The sequence below is a fragment of the Amborella trichopoda genome, chromosome 2 (genome assembly GCF_054954075.1).
Source record: "Amborella trichopoda isolate Santa Cruz 75 chromosome 2, AtrichopodaSantaCruz75HAP2 v2.0, whole genome shotgun sequence".
NCBI classification, from domain to species: domain Eukaryota; kingdom Viridiplantae; phylum Streptophyta; class Magnoliopsida; order Amborellales; family Amborellaceae; genus Amborella; species Amborella trichopoda.
In genome coordinates this window covers 11,317,083-11,338,250 of record NC_142337.1, presented here as the reverse complement: position 1 = coordinate 11,338,250, position 21,168 = coordinate 11,317,083, and the positions used below count along the sequence as shown (strand labels likewise).

Sequence of the window (21,168 nt, the reverse complement as noted above, 5' to 3'; positions counted from 1 at the left end):
TTGTCATCAATTTACAGAATTTCTTAAGTGAAGTTTCATAGATGAAGTTTTTACTTTGTTTTTCCTTTATGTTGGTTCTTTGTACGTTGCTGGGTGTATGGCAACAAGTCTTTGTGTGAGATCAAACCCCTCCATTGAGACTTGCCTCTCAAGATATTTTCCAAGGTTCTTTTAAGTACCTGCATCAACAGCTACAGATAAACATTGTCAATTGACTCCCCTAACAACAATTCATGACCTCATTTTAAAAATCATATCAAAAAATCAGAAACTCTATTGTATCATATTGGGATGCCTAATATTTGATATGCCTTTTTCACCGACGTGTAAAGCCACTGGTTTTTGTGAAAAATTCTTCGCCTTTCAACTGCAGCTAAGCCATTCCTACGAAATATGGGGAAAAGCTGTTGGCTCTTTTCCCCCAACTATTAGGAATTTTATTTTGCTGTTCATTCTAAAGGAGTTGACACTGGTTCCTTTGTCATCAGGAACCATTTGTAGTCCACAAGGAGAATTATAATCACTAATACCAAACAAATCATTGAACAAACTAAAAAGATTCCATACTCCCATGGGAGCATTCCTTTCATTCAGTCCTATGGGTAAAACGTGATATAGGAGGTATTTTTAGGACCCCAAATATTGGGTATGTAACATCTACAAACTAGCTATCAAACTCAAAAGAGAGAAAAATATTAGAGCTCTTCCTTCGATAAATACCTTATCTTTTAGGAGTGAACTTAAGGTTAGGTTATCAGGGTAGCATGGCGCTTCAACATGATGTTTTAAATTTCATTCCTATTACAGGTAGGGAACTCTTTTCTTAACTTTTCACAAAAAAAACAAAAAGAAACGAAAAAAAAGAGACTAAAGTTAGAAATGAATATTTGAGATACACAAACCCAAAGAGAGATTTTCTCACAACAATTCTTTTTAAAACCTAATCCTCAATCTAGGCATGCTGGGGTTTAGTTTTCTAAAAATTAGGGAAATATCATTCATCGGGCTCAAACTATACAAAATTAATAATGGACTGAAATGATCCTATTTGCCAATGCAAGTTCTACATTTTAACTTTCATTTTGAAATGTATTTCCGTAAAAAAATTACTCAAGAATTCACAAATTACTCCTATTTAGGACTATGAACCCTGAATAACTATGGTTAGCTTTGTAACTTAGCCCGGTTAAATGGCACGAACAAAATTACAAAAAATACCTTTGATTGTTAATGGTTGGGAATAAAACTAAAAAATGATAAAAATGGCCGTTCTTTTGTATTACTAAACTTAAACATCAAAGCTTATTTTGGTCATTTGATAGTTCCATTTTCCTAATCATGATCAACTAAAGTTACTTTGGTAATTTAGCTCAAGCCACTCTAAGGAGCCAAATTGCCAAACTGCTCTGGTTATTCAGGTTTTAAACCATAAATATAGGTATTTTGAGAATTTCAAATTTTTGGCGAGGTGTTTTTGTGAAAATGACCCTTTAAAAAGTAAACATTGCCAGGATAAATGGGACCGTGAACCTCTCAAGTTTTAATATTTCATGTAAAATAATTTAAGCCGAATATTTTTTTTCCTTTTATGTGTTTCGATCGGATTATAATCACAATGGAAGCATATAAATCTTGCTAGTTTTTTTGTTGCTTTTTCTCTCCCTTGGGGTGTAAATGGGTCCGATGATTTGTAGGTTGAGCCCAACCAACTTGGAGCCATTTGGTCCAAGTTGATGAGACTTAACTTAATTTTTGCATAAAAAATTGTTAGGATGGCCTAGATATGCTTTCCTCTCTGATCGTGAAATTTAAAACTCAAAAAATGGTGCACAACGAGTAGATCTCTAAAAACTTAAAATCTAAAAAATAAACAGTCAAGATAATATATTACAAGATGCGCCTCTTAGGTGTTGAAATTTTTCTTTTTTCTTCTCGCATCCACACATTCAAGGTTGAGATGATTAATTGGGGACTTTCAGTTCCAAAACAACCTTTTAGAAAATATTTATATAAGGTTGCAAACCTTAAACTGTAGAATTGAGATATATATAAAAAATGTATTGAAAAAGGTTGTTTTGATGTTGGAAAACCCTCTAATTGATTATCTCAATATTGAGATGTATGAAATTTAAAAAAAAAAAAAATTTTGAGTCCTAATAATAGTGTATCTTACAATACATTATTTGGATTGTTTATTTTCAAATATTTATATTCCAATGTACCCGGATCCGACCTAACCCAACCTCCCAAGTCTTTGAAGGGGTGTTTGGGGCTTATGTACAAAACTTGGATGTGCCTCAAAACTGGGGTATTTAGATTCTTATATATGTAAAGGGTGTGATTTCTATAACGTTGCAACCTTAAGAAATCCAATTAAAGTACACCTCCAAATTTTATCATAACATGTAATTTTGGTATAAAAAATTTTTAGGACCTTAAACAATCCAATTAAGGTGCACTTCCAAATTTTATCATAACATGTAATTTGGGTATAAAAAATTTTTAGGACCTTAAACAATCCAATTAAGACGCACCTCCAAATTTTATCATAACATGTGATTTTGGTATAAAAAATTCTTAGGATTGTCTAAAAATCTATTTTTACCTCTAACTATAAAATTTTAAACTCCAAAAATGGTTAAAATCAAACAGATTTATAAACATATTAAAGTCTTGAGAATAGACGGTCTAGATAATATGTTGGAAGATGCACTATTTTTGGGACTCAATATCTTTTCTTTTTTTTTATATTCATACATCTCAATATCAAGATGATTAATTAGAAGGTTTTCCAACATTAAAAACAACTTCTTTTTTTTATTTTTATATTCATACATCTCGATATCAAGAAGATTAATTAGAGGGTTTCCAACATTAAAAACAACTTTTGTCTATGGATTTTTTAGGTGCATCTTTAAATCAGTAAGAAAACATTTGGACCGTTAGTTTCCATTGTTTTTAGATGGAACACATATTTGCATCCATATTTAAGATGGATGTTTTATACTTACTGGATCGCATGTGTAGAAATACGATCCAGCCCATATGAAACAAATTTTTTTTTTTTTTTTAGTTTGTTTTTTTGGTCCGGTCCCTATTAAGGCTTGACCGGGCCTGGTGGGTCCTATGGGGATAAGAGAATGGCTAGGGCTGAGCCCGCCCGGCCCGCCCCTGCCCGGCCCAACCTTGTATCTGGCTTTAAACACTGCGAGACGGATGGCTATAATTACAGAGAGAAGAGAACGGTTGGCTATAATAGCTGGAGTGTTGTTACTCTGTCCTGAGGGCCACTAATTGTTGATGACCCCCCGAATTAGGAAAAATCTTGCAGAGAAAAATCTCTGGTCCACAACGATTCATTGGCGTTTCGAAAAGATGAAGCAAAACAAACGCCGCGGTTTTCTCTTCAACAGGAACCTGCCATCTGCTCCTTCTTCTTCTGAAACAAACACCAGGTTCCGTCATCATTGCCATTTCTTTCTGTTATTCTTGAATTCATGGACTTGTTATACTACATTTCAGACTAGAGTTTGTATTGTTGAAAAAGATAGAGAGCAATTGGGTTCTGAAACTGTGTGTGATTTCTCTAGTGGGGTGGGTAGGAGCTTTTTGGGGAAGAAGCACGTAGGGCAGGAGAGAGAGAGAGAGAGAGAGAGAGAGAGAGAGAGAGAGAGAGAGAGAGAGAGAGAGAGAGAGAGAGAGAGAGAATGATTAGGGGATGATTTGGGAGGACGGAGAAAATGAGGTGCCTTCTGTGCTGGACACCAGAGCGTAGAAAGTCTTCAAAGAAGATGAGGGGGCCGAAAGCTGAACAATCTCTTGCTACATTTGCAGGTAATGTCTTTTTTAAATCTTGTATTAGTTATGGTTTTATCTAAAAATCGAGAAAAATTGTTGTAAATTGAAAATCTCTCTCTTTCGACATTAAAATTCAACAATGCAAATTTGTTTGCATGATTTGGTCTTTGATTATTTAATTGTGGATAATAAGATATGACACTCTGGGTTTTGCTTGCTTTAATTACAAATTTATAATGAATGTTGGGAAGTCATATACTTATTCAAGTTCTGAATGAGCATAAATTCCAATTATTTCTAAGTGGAATTCAATTGATGTGATACGTTCTCTACATCCCTTTGTTGATGGGAATCAACCTCGGGCTTGATACGTTACCAGTTGACAAGTGCAACACTACTTCCCCAGTTTGATTCCTCCAGCTGAACGACGGAAAAAGAATAAAACTATCTTTATAGATTTTGAGTTGGAAAATTGAAAAACGGGGAACAGATGAATATTTCAAAGTTATTTTTTCTTTCATGAAGTTTATCTTCTCTGAAGTCAGTTTATTCTTATGGGCATTTCTGAACCCATGCCGCTAACCATTATTGGGACAATGGCTCTAGTCTCTTTCTCTCTCTCTCAATGGATTTCTAGGTGACTTTATTGGCGATTTTACGTAGGTGGTCATGAATTTGCTTTAGTTTCCTTGCCCCTTAGTTGGTGGTGTACTTAATGACTGGACCATTGATATTGAGAATGATGTATAGGATAACTTTTTCCTGTGGTTAACTACTTACCTTCTGGATTTTCCTGGGAATTTTGTTATTGATCTATCTCTCGCTAGGCGATGGGAAAGACGTGGTACTACTGACAATATAGACACCATTGAATATCACTCGGTCTCCATATTTGCATTTTACTCGACAGAACTTAAGTCTGCTATTTTCTCAGCAGTTGGAGAGTTGAAGCTCGTTGCTCATGGTTTATCCCCATCACTGAAATTACGGTGTTTCTTTTTTCTCTGATTGTAACATAAATGAACATTGTTGGCTAGCTGTTTCAGATCTTTAGTGGGCACTAAACCAATTTCATAGCTGAAGCAACAAGTGACAATACTGTGAATTATTATGCATGAGCATTTTATGTGTACATCATATATTTGATTGTAATGATCGGAAAATCACCAAATCTTACATCTTGTGTATAATTTACGTGATTGGAAAGTTGTTAGATCTTTGTATGGTATTGTCAAATGAGGAATCATTTTATGCACTGGTTTCTTGATAGGAAAATACAGGCACAACTGTCATGATTTTATTGCGACATGAATGTTCTACCCCCTAATCTAGTGTGGATTAAAGAAAAAAAGATAAATAAAAACTGGGGGTGGGGCCAGTGCTCCTTATATATTTGTCATACTTATTGAGGGCCTTAACTAGCTGCAGTGGCTAAACCTTGATAGTTCTATGAAACTTATTTGATTTTAATTTGTTTTTGAAAGGTATTAGTTATTTTATCTATATTCGAGTTAGTAACATGATGCTCACTGGGAGATGCCGCTGGCCATTTGCTAGAGCTACCTGGATGAGCTCACTTTGGCATTTTAGGGCAACCCCACTTGTAATCGAAAACATTCTCAAGGTTGTGTTGTTGAAAACTTCCAATATACCTCCAACACTTGTGTGTCCCGGTTTACCTCATGAACATCCATCAAATTTGAGCCTTAGCAATGTGGTGGTGGCATTTACTGCATCAGTCAGTATTCTCTGTTGAATGCGTGAACTGCAAGGAACCATCTACTGATTCGAATGAAGGGCAATAGTTCTAGAGCCCCTTAAATCCTGATGCTTTGGGCTCTGGCAAGAAATAGGTATTTGGTTTTGAGTTTGTCTTAGTTTGTCTTTTCCTCATGAAACGTTGTGATTGTTGCTCGCCCTCCAATTCCCTAAAGTTGGTGATGGGGCTCGTCTTCTAGAGGCTACAGCCTCTATAAGGGTTTGATATCTAGGACTAGCTAACTAGAAATGTAGTGTGAAAGGACTGAACACAAAGGACTTAGTGCCGTCACCAGTCATCAATCTGCAATAGATAAGAAGATTGCTCATCTTTTCTGTGTATTCTCAGCACATGGTGCACGTATTTGGGATTTACCCAGTGATGGATACTGGCTACTATTATGATCCTGTCCAATCAAACTAGCTGTCTATATGCCTGTAGCTGTTTGGCATTGTAGGGCTTATATCGTTTTTTAGTCAGAAATTACTACATGAATGGCATGCATGGGATTAGCAAAACAGATAGAGCTGATGGGTATGCATTGTAAAAAATGTTACTGAGGATGTGATTCAATAATCAATACTGGGAGATGGTGTATTGTTGCATCATAGAAGGTGGATATTTATACTTAAATGGCATGCACAGATCAGCAAAACAGTAGTAGGGCCAATGGTTGTGCATGGTGCAAAATGTTGTGTAAATACTTTGTATGATGACATCAAAGTCTTTTTTTGGCTAGGCATAAAATCAAACTCACCAAACAACCTTATGTACATAAGGAGTAAATATTATCACTGAGAGGAATGATACTAATAGGATTGACTGTTATACTTGATGCTACAAGATGATAACTCAATGTAGGAGAACATGGAACCAATGTTTCAAAAGTGCTAGGTGGCCTCGGGGGTCCAGGCCGCCCAGCGCCTAGGCGGGCGCCCAGAACCTGGGTGGCCCAGTCAAATCCAAAAAGGATGCCCAGTAAAAAATGCGTCTAAGGACTCAAATCTTCAAAAAAACGCCCCAATAGATTTATAAAACATCAAAAATTAAATCTAATATCAATGGGTGATGTTTTGATCAATTTTTGTCAACTTTGAAAAAAAAAAATTTCTGCCTTTGGGTGGGGTGCCTGCCTAGGCGGGCGCAGGCCCTGGGCCGCTAACGCGCATCCGTTTCCTTGCAAGAAGCAAGGGCGCTAACGCGCCGCTAGCGCATCCGTTTTCTTGCTTGCATTCGTTGGTTTGCTTTTTTACCCAACAAGAAAACGCCGCGCAACGGCTTTCGCGCTAGTGCGTAGCAAGAAAACGGATGCGCTACCAAGCGAGTGAAGTATACTACACGAGGCATTAGAGCAACGTCTTTCGCGCTAACGCGCTCTCCCGTTGCTTGGTTGCTTGGTGTAGTTTTCTTCGCTTCTAAAACGAGGGGTTTGACAAGACTTGGCTACCACTGGCTTGCTTGTGTGCATCTTCATAGCAGAGCAAGTGATGAGCAAGCTACAACTGGCTTTGCTCGTTGCTACGTTTAGTCTACTCCACGAGCCTTCACAAAATGCATCATGTGGGAATCAAAAGATCATAGATTTGGGTGGGGCGAAAAAAAATTTCTGCCTCTGGGTGGGGCGCCCTCCAAGGCGGGTTCCGTACCGCCTAGGCGGCCGCCCAGAGATTGCCACCTAGGCCTGCGCCCAGGCCTTCTGGACCGCCTAGGCGTTAGGCGGTCCGCTTTTGAATCACTGCATGGAACTACATAAGTCATCTGTGCCATACAGTCCCTAGGTGTTTAAGCCGCCTGCAATGGCTCAGTCCCACTTGTATGGTCCACCAATATGCGGACTGCTCAGGTCAGACTAGTGCTTGTTTAAATGCTTTGCTGTGGAATTCCACATGTGCTAGATTGGAAAGTAGTAATACAGGATATTCACACCATTGTATTTAATCTAGCACCAATTTGACCTAAACGGTCCACTTATCGTGGACAATATGAGTGGGACTGAGTTTTTAAACTCAGATTTGGGCATGGGACTGGGCCACCCCCAAGTTTGAGTCAGTGGGTTAGACTTGGACGAGTCTGACTTGAACTCGCCGAGTCTTTAACAAATTAAAATAGTAACCTTAGGATTGGTGATACTCGGCTTGTACCTGAGATTTGTCACTCGGGCATGTCACCCTGCAGAGTCCTAGTAACTTGGCAGAGTTGGAGTTGGAAAGTGGGTTTCAAAACACCCGGCATATAAATATCTTAATATAATAGATGAGAACAAATAACCTAAGGTTCCCACCTACATCCCTATCAATTGAGGAGCTATGTGTTTTTGGATTAGACTGTAATTCAGAATGAACACGCTAAAAATAGAAATTAGTGTGAACCTTATTTATCACTTGTATAGCTGCACTTTGAATGCTCAAGGTCTTCTATGCTGCTTCTCTTATCCCTTGTCATGAACTTCAAGTTCCTTGATGTAACCTTTATAAATTGAACTTGTGCAGAGAGCTTCAAACAAAAGTCCATATCTGAGGAACTTTTGAGAGTTGGCAATGGAAACATTTCTGCACAGATTTTCGGTTTCCGTGAGTTAGCAGCAGCAACTCAGAACTTCCGGCCTGATTTTCTACTTGGTGAAGGAGGTTTTGGAAGAGTCTATAAGGGGTTCCTTGATAGTTCGGGTCAGGTATTCCTGTGTTTATCTCTCTATCTCTCTCTATATGTGTGTGTGTGTGTGTGTGTGTGTGTGCACACACGCATAAGTGTGTACACACACACATAAGTGTGTACATACACGCATAAGTGTGTACATGTGCATGCACGCCTGCGCATGTGCATGTGCATGCGCTTGAATGTGTGCGCATGCAAGTGTGAGTGCATGGTTGTGTGCGTGCGTGTGTGTATGGAAAATAAATAAATAAAGCCTCACTTCAGAACTCATTGAAAATTGTAGTTCTGGTGTCGGAAATCTTCAAATCGGTCATCTTGGTCTTGACCATTATGTTTGCAAAAAAAAAAAGGATTTCAAACCCTAAAAGTGATGTAAAGTCTAACACATTACCTAGACCATCCATTTTGCCCTTAAAATAAGTGTTCACAGATCCACAAGAATTTACCATTTTTTAAGCTTTAAATTTCATAGTCGGTATTGGAAATTGATTTTGGAGCCATCATGGAGATTTTGATGCCCAAAGTGCTTACCAGACGAGGATTTGAGGGGAGGCTTTACTTTGTTTTCATAAAACATGGGCCCTATAGAAACTGCATCCTTATATATGTGTGTATGTGTATGTTGCATATTCTCCAAATTCATATGACCACCCTTCGTCACCCTAAAAAAGACGACCACCTCAACACGATTTGTTTGACTCAAGCTTTGGGGATGATCTACATCAGAGAAACAAAAAAAAAAGAAGAAGATTTTAAGGTCATCTAATCCCAATCTGAAAGCTCATCAAGATTTACAGCTGGTGTTAACTTTATTTTCTCTTTCCTTGATAAACTATTTTTAAGGGCCTTTTTTCTTTCAATTTTTATCATGAACATATTGGCCATGGTCAAGAGAATGTATATGCCGAAAATGGGGTTAAAAACATACACCTAACATGGGTTTTTGAGGGGCGAGCCTTAGGCATGTGTGTGTGTTTCTTTGAGAGAGAGAGAGAGAGAGAGAGAGAGAGAGAGAGAGAGAGAGAGAGAGAGAGAGAGAGAGAGAGAGAAACTTTATACGAATATGTCTCGTTGAGTCTGATTTTGGTTCTTTGTGATCAGGTTGTTGCTGTCAAGCAACTTGACAGGAATGGCTTGCAAGGAAATCGTGAGTTCCTCGTGGAGGTTTTCATGCTCAGTTTACTTCACCATCCAAATCTTGTAAATCTCATTGGATATTGTGCAGATGGAGACCAAAGGCTTTTGGTATATGAGTACATGCCTTTGGGTTCTTTGGAAGATCACCTTCTTGGTATACCTTGACACCTTCTTATAGCCAGTCAGTTGAGTAATTGTTCGGTGATAAAATTGAATTGATTCAGAGGATATGTGACCTTGTGCAGATTTGTCACCGAATAAGAAGCCTTTGGAGTGGAATATTAGGATGAAAATAGCAGAGGGAGCTGCCAAAGGTCTGGAATACTTGCATGATACAGCCAACCCACCAATCATATACCGCGATTTCAAATCCTCAAATATTTTACTCGATGAAGATTACAATCCCAAGCTTTCTGATTTTGGGCTTGCAAAAGTTGGTCCAGTAGGAGATAAGAGTCATGTCTCCACAAGGGTCATGGGAACTTATGGATATTGTGCTCCAGAGTATGCAAGCACAGGTCGGTTGACTACAAAATCTGACGTATACAGTTTTGGGGTTGTACTACTTGAGATAATCACAGGCCGTCGAGCTATTGACAATGCAAAACCATCTAGTGAGCAGAATCTTGTTACTTGGGTAAGTTCTCTTAGCCTCATAGACAGTGAGCTACCTTAGAGCCATATCTTTACTGGGCTGACCTGTTACACACGCAGTAATGTTGATTCAGGCCGAGCTGGCCACTTTCCCTTCTGATGGTCTGTCTGGTTCTTAAAATTTTTTTCAGGAATTGTGATTTTATGTTAGCATATTATGTGCTGTTATATTTGTGAAGCCATTGCACGCAATGTCCAAATTCATATCAAAATTTGCCTTTTGGTGAGATACTGGTTCATGCTTCCTGAAATGCTTTTGATTGCCATCAAGTAGGATTGATTTTTCATGAAAGGGATACTAGAAACTTTCTACTTGTCAAAAGCTCAGAGGTAATTTATGCATACTATATTTATGAGAGAAAAATTGTGGAAATGGTAATACCTTGTTAATCGGTTCATACACTTTGTCCCTAAACTTGTTAAGAAAAAATTGGATGATGGAAGTTATAGGCATTCGAGTTTGTATATGAAAGTTCTGTATTAGGGAGAAGTACTGCAGTGAATTGTTTTTTTTTTTTTTCCTTTATGTGCATCCAAGCATCCAATGGACAAATGCATGCGTAAGGGTAAATGTCAGAAAATGTGGTAGGAATAATTTATTACTTTATCAAGTACTTGAGCTGAATGTGCTGCAGAGAATTGCTGATGTGAATGCTAAAACACATTTAAGCAAAATGTTAGAGAAGACATTCGAAAGGAAATCAGTAGTAAAATTAGTGAAGCTGCAAGTCTTTGCAAAGAGAATATGGAAGTCTAAAAATGAGAATCTGAGAGCTTGTGAGGCTCTGTGAATCAAGTGATGGAGAATTTAGACCTTTCAATGGTGAAAAAATTTGGATAAAAAGGAATTATGTTGAGGCATGGGCCCCATGAATCGAGCATGTAAGGTTATCGAGGTAAGGATCATCAATTGTAGCTATGGTTGGAAATCTTTTTTTTCTAACTTTTATTTTTGGAATTCTATTATTTTATGTTGCTTCTATGGATGAAGTAATAGGGTCTTTACAGTCATATGAACAAAGGTTGAACTTAGAAGCCTGAAGTTTCACTGGAACATACCTTCGAAATGAAGTTTCATTCAAGTTTGTGTACAAAAGCACAGATTCTTAGAAAATGACGTGGAACTTTTGAAGAAGAAATGCACGTAAGGGAAATGATGAGTTGGAGATGAAATCAAGTTGCACATTGGGAATGTAGTAGCCACTTCTAGATTCCAAAGGAAGAGTACAGGCTATCTAGAGGGGTACACCTCATTGGTTAGACCAATCAAGTTTTAAATGCCAGACAAAGGATTTGGTTATTTTACAGCTGAATGTTGAAAGAAACAATATGTTGAAAATAACAAAAACCATGCAAATTGCAATGTTAAAATAGAGATAAAAGAAAATACTCATGGCCAAAGAAAGTCCAAAGTACATATGGTAATTGGATAGAACATGCATCAATTTTTTGTGTGGAAGAAAGGATGAAATTTTGGAGCTTAATAACTGCATTGAATCAGAAACGAGATTCCAATAGGGTTGGAAAACTTCACTCAAAGGCAGAGGTATTATTAATTTTTTTATCAAAGATGGCATTGATTAGAAGATTTGATATGTGCATTATGTACTCTATGCTGCAACTTGATGAGTTTGAATTGTCTTTGGAAAAATTGTTGTATGCATCGAACATGATATTTTATTGCAAAGTGGATTATGAGAGTACACAAAAAACTTTCCATGGATATGACTCATATGAGAAATTAGGAAGGCATAGACTTAGTGCCTGTGATGGTTGATGTTTCTTGTATCAGCGCTTAAGACTTGGTTCTTTGATATTCAGCAGTTTAACTTGGTGGAGCTAGAATATGTTGAGGTAGCATTTGAATGGATTAATTTGAAGAAACTGGTGAAGGATTAATTTTCGGAAACATCACAAGGATAAATCTTGTTTGAGAAACTCATTGAGGAATTTCCATCCTTAGGAACTTTTATATTTTGTATACGCGAGCCAATCTTCCTTCAGTAACTATGGGTACTTACGAAAATTTCTTTGATGATTTGGTAGAATGATTAGTTTTGTTTTGTTGAAGAAAATCACTAATTTTTTATTCTTCAACATATTCGTAGAAAAGCAAATGGAAGTGTTATGAAGGTGCATTTGATTTATGGTGGGAGAGGAGTATGCATCTGCCAATTATCTGAAATATTGTGAGGAAACTTATTCCGAAACTAGATATAATGCCATTATCATCATCATCATGTTGGGGCAGAAGTAGTGGCATGTTCACCATAGTTGTTTAATTGATGCCTAACAAGAATTGTGAAACATTTAGAGCATTTGGATGAATAACAGATACACAATAGTTTTGGAGGAGGAATAAGAAGTTGGATTGTTGTGGTAACATAAGTCAGTTCAATAAATAGTGACACGTATTTTTTTTATATTCTCAAATCCTCATGAGAATCACTTTTAGCATTCATGTGGAATTCTCTGAATGCAAGGCAAGGGCTCCAATAGCGACAAAGCGTTGCAGATGACCACATAGGTGGAGAGACTACTCTGAAAATATACAACTATATGTGACTCAGTTTCACCTATATGATCTTTGTGCGTTTGTGTGAATTCAGCATTACAATTTGTTTTGGATAAGTATTCGTGTAAGCTTATTATGTTTACTTTGGTGGACATTAGAAATGGGATATTTACCAAAAGTACCATTGCAATTTGTTGGGAAATTAACTTTCATGGAGTTGTTAATTTTCTTAGGTTGGTTCTACTTGTTATGACTCAGCACACATAGTAACATGGTTAACCAATGAATACCAGGATTAATGCTACATAAAGAAGCAATTCAAAGTAGTTGATCTACCCCATAGAAAGCAAGATTATAGCAAGCATTCTTCCGATCCTAATGGGCTATTAGACAATGTCCAAAGAACATGGAGATGTTGATAAATATCACCAGGTTGGCTGAAAATGTTATCAGTAAAAAGAATGAATTTGGTGTCATGAATTTGTGCCGATTGCAGAGGTTGATAAATATCACCAGGTTGGCTAAAAATGTTATCAGTAAAAAGAATGAATTTGGTGTCATGAATTTGTGCCGATTGCAGATGTTGAAATGCACTGATGAAAAGCCTGAAATATGCTATGAGCTTTGGCTGCATGCCAGAAATGGATTCACTTGTGTTAAACTGGTGGAATCCACGATTGTTTGTTGGACTATTGTCAGCTTCAAGATTTAATCTTGAATGCTGGGCTACACCCAACTCTCTAGCTACCATGCAAAATGCATGAATCATCTACGTATGGACAGTATAACTAGAAAAATGCAATTCCATGCTTTTATATGGATTCTCTTACCTATTCTTTTGACTAATTGACTGCTTAAGTTTCTCGGAGAAATTAAGAAATCTGAGTTTGATATGCTGTAGTAGTTCAAGCCTTCAGGCAAATTGGAATTTTCATTTTATCATCAGTATTTATTCATGGGCTAGCTTTTTGTTATGTGGTATTTCACTGTATTTATTGAAAAGGCAGTGGAATTCAGCGGCACTATAATTAGTCCGTAAAATATCTGACTTTTGCCTTCATAATTCGTCATATGAACTCTGAGAATTAAAAAAATCAAGCTGGAGTTTATCTTTTTCTCTAATGCTTGTATTAATCATTTCTTTCACTGCTTAAACAGGTGCAACCATTATTCAAGGATCGTAGAAAGTTCCCCCAAATTGCTGATCCAATGCTTCAAGGGAGGTACCCACCAAGAGCCCTATACCAGGCACTTGCTGTTGCAGCCATGTGCCTTCAAGCTGAAGCCAGCACTCGCCCATTAATCAGCGATGTTGTTACTGCTCTTTACTACTTGGCATCTCAAACATTCGAACTGGATGGAAGGTCTTCTGATCCTCGTGATACACTTCCTCCCTCAACTGCTACAGCTGCTGAGAGCGATCATGGCAAGCATGTCAAAGAGAATCAAAATTTCGATTTAGAACCAGACACTAGTGGCATCAATAAGGAAGCCAGTCAAGAGTTTCATCCGTAAAAGGCAATGACGTGTATGGTGGAAACCAATTCATATGTTGGATTCCACCGGCTTTTTTCTAACTGTGGGTGATTTGTATATTTGTGAAATATGGAGATATTGGTGGTGTAAGTGTTACTGGCCAAGGGAAATGGAGTTCAAGGAGAGGGGTGCATTGGTCCATGCCCTCATTGCACCAACAAAACATGATTGGTGCAAAGAAGCTGGTTTTCGACCTATATTCCCCTGGGTTCTTCCTGGCTTGGAAAATGAGAGATGTGGATGACGTTTTTATTCTCTGATCCCCATTTATGCATCCATTGGTATGCGTTGGTGGAGGACTTGGGCCCTTTGCAGCAAATTACCATTTATGAAGGGAGGCCGGAATTCTCTCTCTCTCTCTCTCTCTCTGCTCCGGAAATCTAATCTCGGAAGCCTGTTGATATTATAGCCAACTGGGATTCTCCCCCTCCGCTTGTTTGCTACTTTTAAGCTTCTTCTTTCAGCCTTTATTCATCACTTGGAACCCATGCAATATGGGCGAGGAAATTTTCTCTTGATGTTTGAGAAACAAGTATTTAAGATCCCGGGTGATATATCATTTTGTGTTCTAATTCCTAGGAACATTATGAGAGTCCATTGGAAAAACCACCGTGGGTGAGAGACGCAAGTGTGTTGTATCAGTCTCTTCATTGCTATAACCAGCGTTTTCAAAACCTGGATCCGTAGGGTAGCTTGTCCATCCCACATATCCGTATCTAATCGTTGGATCGGTAAATTTGATTTGTCCAGATTAGTTTGAATTGGCAATTCAAAAAATATTTATAAATAAAAATAAAAAATAAAATAGGGTTTTATTGGGTGAGGAATTAAAGAAGACTTAAGAAAACATTTGATAAGATCAGAAAAAAAGAAAAAAAAAAAAAAAAATTGCAAGCGGGGTCTTAGGGGGAAATTGGGTTGAGATTAATACCTTTTTAGAATTGAATTGGTATGGTCCACCTGATTCGGGTTTTAATTGGCTATCAGGATTTGGAATTACCGTGGTTTAAAGCATTGGTTAAAAACTAGTCTCCTATAGAAATTGATTACCTCTATTATCTTTGATGTGACCCCTTACATCTGATGGCGGAGATATTGAAAAAGCGTCATACTTTCCTCATGCCACCTCTCCTGCAACACTTCTTTGGGTTCTAAAGAAGATGAAATCTCAAAAATTGACTACACTCCTGTCTTCAAATCATCCAATTTTCCATGTATCCAAACTTTGCTCTTCATTCGGTCAACATCTCCATCAAAGAATCTCATATTCGTTCCGTTCAAATTTCCCACAAAATACCAGCCTTGAGAGCTTTTTAGATCAATCTCCTAACTTTCGGCACTAGAGGAATAGTATGTTGATCAACAATATGTGTTGCACTTTTAGGCAATACCATGTAAGTTCCCAACTTGCGGCAAGCCTGCATCCAAATTTCGTGTGCCAATGGACACCATAAGAAGAGATGATCTCCATTCTCCTCATTTTCCTTGCAAAAAAAATTTACGGATTAAGAATATGTCCCATTTTCCTAATAGACTAGACAATAAAATTGATGGGCCATTTCCAAATTTTTTATAACTTTCCTCAAACTCCATCTATCTCATGAAATACTCCATCTATCCTATCTCATGAAATAGTCACATGTACTAGGATTTTGATAGAAAATATCCCCATTTCATTGGGTTATCCGAACTAATTCATCCTCCCTATTAGGATAATGTGAAGAAAGCAAGATGCTACAATACTGAAACAATCCGCTTCTCAATTAGTGTGATATTGTCACACTAACTCAAAACTCACAATCAAAGAGATAGAAGAAGAACAAATCAAGATGAGGTGGAAGAAGAACTTTCATTCAAACAATAATTAGTGTGACACTAGCCCAAGACTCACAATCAAAGAGATAGATGAAGAACAAATCAAGATGAGGTGGAAGAAGAACTTTCATCTAAACAATATGAAAACGGAGTACACAAAGAGATAGAAGAAGAACAAATCAAGATGAGGTAGAAGAACTTTCATTTAAACAGTATGAAAACAGAGTACACAAAGGCATTACTATCTTGACACCCAAGATAACCTTGATACATGTTACCCAATTTGTTTCACCACACAGCTCTCTTTTTAAGTATAAGTTCTTACAATCATATTTACTGTAATATTTTACCTATTTGCAACAATAACTACTAACCGCCTAGTAGTTCATAAACATCACTCATAATAAATAAAAACTAATAATTTCAAGAAAGTACACTAACAATTTCAACCGATAAAAGTAAAGCATTGTCTCCACAGCTCGTTATCATCCTGGGTGTCCATCACTGAGCAATGTTCAGTACATCTTTGTATGTGTGAGGATCTTTTATTGTTAAAACATTTGCCATGGTGGCCACAAACAGCGGACACGACTTCGTTTGGAGGTCAGCCACAAACTTTTGAGTCACACTCGTCTCTCTTCGTTTAGGGAAATGGACTCAATGAAATCATCATCAAAGATCGCAGCGATTGACATCAATACAGGCCCAAACACTCCACAATCTAACAACAAATTAAGAAGAGAGAGGTTCAACACCTCCATTTCTTGGACAAATAAATGGTATGCATGAAGGCCAGTGGTTTAAAAAATGGAGTGGTGCCCCGGATCGGGCACTATATAAACGCATTTGGATCGGTAAATCAACGTTTTCGTTTCTGAAATCGGTCGACTTCGACTTTAAAAAAAATTCAAAAAAATTATTAAAAATCAATATAAATATTGTTTTTTAATAATTCAATAAGAAATAAGGGTAATACATGAATAACTTTTTTTTTTTGCATCAATATGTGAATATTGAGATGTTTTTTCCCTGTATGAAGATTATTATCAAACATTTATTAAAACCTAACTAAATACAATATTATATATTGAAATTAGAATTATTGGTTTGTATTTTATTATTTTGTCATTATTTTACTATACAAATGAGAATAAATTTGAAATTTATCTTATAATATCATATTATTTAAAAAATCTAATTTACAACTATAACAAAAAAATAATACATTACATAATTTATAATATAAATAAATTAATAAATATAATATAATATTTTATTATCATTATAATTAGTATAATTATTAATTATAATATTATAATAAACGTGATTCAAAAAACAAAGATATGACCCTAACAAATAAATAAATCCAATGTATAATAATCAGTGTTGATAGAAATATAAAATTTAGTAACATAAAATTACAATCAGATTTTAATAAAAATTTAAAAAATAAATAAAGAAACTCATCTTTGTAATATGGGATAATTGATAAAGCAACTTGAAATAAATTCTAAAGTAGTATGAGCTAGTATTATTTTTCTCTCTTAAAATATCCCATAAACTAGTATTTTTTTTTTAATGTTCAATAAACCAGTATCAGTATCGTTTTTTGTTTTTTTAATATCCTATGAACTAGTACTAATTTTTTTAATTCCAATTAGTTAATAGCCTAATACTATTAGTCTTTTTTTTTGGATAAGTAAATTTAAATTTTTTGGTGAAGGATAGGGGTGGTGGGCCCTATCTACCAAATATTATTTTGAATAATTTTTCTCCTCTTTAAATTAATATTCCTAAAATTTTGTTAAAGGCCACCATGTTATAAAAGAAATTAATATAATTATGCCATTTATTTCTTGATAAAAAAAAATCTAACAAATACCAAATAGGTATTGATATATGAGAGAAAGAGGAAAGAACTAACACTTGACAAGGTAAATGGGATGAAATATCCCACATTGAACATGTAGAATACCTTTGACATGTATAAAACCCTCTTCATTAATACTCTCATGTGCACGTCTGGAAAGGGGCTTGTGTACTTGGGGCTCTTGAATAACAAGATAGGGGTACATGTCCCAAGCAAGACATGTTGACATTGTAGGACAAAGAAGCCCTTGTGGGATAGGGGCACTAGTGCTTGGGACACGTTACCCCCTATCTTGGCACTAGTGCTTGGGACACGTTGCCCCCACGATCCCACAAGAGGGACACATGCCCCTATCTTGTCTCTTTGTCCTACATATCCCTTACATGGCAACATGCCTTGCTAGGGACACATGCCCCTATCTTGTCTCTTTGTCCTACATATCCCTTACATGCCAACATGCCTTGCTTGGGACACATGCCCGTATCTTGTCTTTCACAAACCCCAAGAACACAAGCCAACATGCCTTGCTTGAGACACATGCCCCTATCTTGTCTTTCACAAACCCCAAGAACACAAGCCCCTATCCTACAAGGGCTTCTTTGTCCTGCCAACATGCCTTGCTTGGCTTCTTTGGCATGTCCTGCAAGGGCTTCTTTGTCCTACATGCCAACATGCCTTGCTTGGGACACATGCCCCTATCTTGTTTTTTACAAACCCCAAGAACACAAGCCCCTATCCTACAAGGGCTTCTTTGTCCTACATGCCAACATGCCTTGCTTGGGACACATGCCCCTATCTTGTCTTTCACAAGCCCACAAGCCCCTATCCCACAAGTGCTTCTTTGTCCTACATGCTAACATGCCTGCTACATGCCAACATGCCTTGCTTGGAACACGTGCCCCTAACTTGTCTTTCACAAGCCCCGGAGAACACATGCCCTCCTACATGCCAACATGCCTTGTTTGGGACACGTGCCCCTATCTTGTCTTTGACAAGCCCCAAGAACACATGCCCCTATCCCACAAGGGCTTCCAACATGCCTTGCTTGGGACACGTGCCCCTATCTTGTCTTTCACAAGCCCCCAAGAACACATGCCCCTATCCCACAAGCGCTTCTTTGTCATACATGCCAAACATGCCTTGCTTGGGACACGTGCCCCTATATTGTCTTTCAAGAGCCCCCAAGAACACAAGCTCCTATCCCACGAGGGTTTCTTAGTCCTACATACACGGGCCCCTATCTTGTATTTCAAGAGCCCCCAAGAACACAAGCCCCTTTTCTTTCAAGAGCCCCCAAGAACACAAGCCCCTATCTTGTCTTTCAAGAGCCCACAAGAACACAAGCCAAGCCCCCCACATGCCTTGCTTGGGACCCCTATCTTGTCTTTCACAAGCCCCTATTCATTAGAAAGCAGCTTAGTCAGTTTTCACCCAAAAGGGAATTGTAGATAACCAGTAGTTAAGGCTTTGGGTATCTTCCTTTTCATTGCTTTACCCTCTATGAAATGCTTACCATTGAACAAATTCAGAGATAACCAGTAGTTAAGGCTTTGGGCATCTTCCTTTTTGTTGCTTCACCCGCTTGCTGCTTTCTGTTGCTTTGAAATCTGGACCTTATATACAAAGAGATTTAGTTATTGGAAAATATTAAAGAGATCATGTTAATGGACAAGCACTGCCCTATCGAACCAGCAACTACAACCCATATGAAAAAAGAAATGCAACTCGGAAACTATAACCTGAGATCAAAGGAGAAGAAACAAAAGGATGATCATTATTATAACTCTCTATGGAATTTATTGGGTTTTTCTCTAAAATTATGTAATAACTCTTATCAGGTCAAATCTGGACCTTTAATACAAAAAACTTTAGTTATTGGAAAAGATTACATAGACCATGTTAATTGAGAAGCACTGACCTATCAAACAGAAACTACACCATCAGACCACCACTTTCCAACAAAAATAACAACAACAACAACAACAACAACAACAACAACAACAACAACAACAATAATAACAATGAAAAAGAAAGGGAAAAAAAAAATAAATCCAGACCACCACATGCTTCAAATGGGCTCAAGACTAGTTCTAATGAGCAAATGGTTTCAATTTATAAAAAAAATTAATGAAAGAATAAAACCATTCTACTGGTTCACCAGCCATAAAAACACAATATGCATTTATCCTGGCAATTTGGAAGGGTATATCAATGGCACCATGAGTTCTTGATAAATATCAACACAAAATGAAGTCGGAGTTCAGTTAGGGCAATCAAGCCCAAAAGAGTGATCAGTATGGCCATGTAGCAGTATGCTGCAAACAAATATGGCAATGGATAAAATCTGATCATTCAATTCATTGTAAGGATGATCATTCAATTCATTATAAGGATGATCATTATTACAACTCTCTATGGAATTTTACAGAATTCTATACGCTTGTATAATTCACATTCTTTTGACACTCCATCTACACTCTAATGCTTTTACATCTTAAGTTGGATCTTACAACGATGATATTCTTGGTAAAGGCATTTAAGATTAGTCAGTAAAGACTACAGTGATCCGGGAAGGCCACCTCCCATCCATATAGATATACATAGAAACCAATGAATTTCAATAACCAAATACATTGGATCACCAATCCATCTGAAAGGAGTCTATGCAAACCAATTGTTGAAGAGATGAAACAATCTTTTATCCCTGGAGCACCCCTTTCTTCTCAAGAGAGAACAGCATTGCAATAAATCTCTCTAGATACAAACTCCCTCCTTGAAAAAATCTCTCTACTCTGATATTCTATAACCTATAAAAAGTGCAAATAACCACAGAAAGATCTCCAATTTTAAAGATCACTGAAAATTGATCAAATTAGAACCTTAGCTCGTTTCAATTCAGCAAGGTTCCAATGCATTCAAGTGCACTTGTGAAGCAACATCTTAACAAACAAAGAAGTTGCAATATGAAAGAAGTTGCAATATGTCAACCGAGAAGGAGCTTTTTTAATCCTAGCCCTCACACAGGAAATATAATACAAGATATACCAGCAAAAGAGTTACAAACAAAGAAAAGAAAATTTTCATTCAGATAAGACCACCAAAACCAATTTCCAAAGAAAACCCACGTTCCCCATGTTCTGAATGCCCAATTTTAGGTTCAGGCCAGAGACAACAAGACCATATATTCCAAGAAAACATAAAAAAATGTAAGAATTGCAGAGATGGGTACCTGAGGGATTTTGTCAAGAGTCAATTGTGAGGATTCTAAGCCCAATGAACCAGTTGCTTCTGCAGCTGAATTGGGTCGAACCCATTTATCTCTCCTTCCAATATTGAATACACACGTTATCCTTCAACAGACACCACAAATAATTCAAGGGTTTCTCTGAAATTCAGAGAGAGAAAATAATGTTTGCAACAAAAAGTCTA

General features: G+C 37.2%; 1 protein-coding gene across 4 annotated transcripts; it reads left to right on the top strand.

Annotated features, from left to right (window-relative positions):
• The first annotated feature begins 3,228 nt into the window (after window positions 1-3,228).
• Window positions 3,229-14,636, top strand: LOC18447972 (putative serine/threonine-protein kinase PBL7). Of its 4 annotated transcripts, none has more exons than XM_088857975.1 (6): window positions 3,231-3,455; window positions 3,591-3,834; window positions 8,047-8,228; window positions 9,314-9,503; window positions 9,595-9,986; window positions 13,677-14,636. In XM_088857975.1, the coding sequence occupies exons 2-6, from the start codon at window positions 3,741-3,743 to the stop codon at window positions 14,031-14,033; spliced, it is 1,215 nt and encodes a 404-aa protein (XP_088714101.1). In that variant the 5' UTR covers window positions 3,231-3,455; window positions 3,591-3,740; the 3' UTR covers window positions 14,034-14,636. The 4 variants fall into 4 exon arrangements, with proteins under 4 accessions (XP_088714102.1, XP_088714100.1, XP_088714101.1 ...); XM_088857977.1 differs by having other exon boundaries at window positions 3,245-3,455; window positions 8,047-8,223; XM_088857976.1 differs by having other exon boundaries at window positions 3,229-3,834; window positions 8,047-8,223.
• The last annotated feature ends 6,532 nt before the right edge of the window (window positions 14,637-21,168 follow it).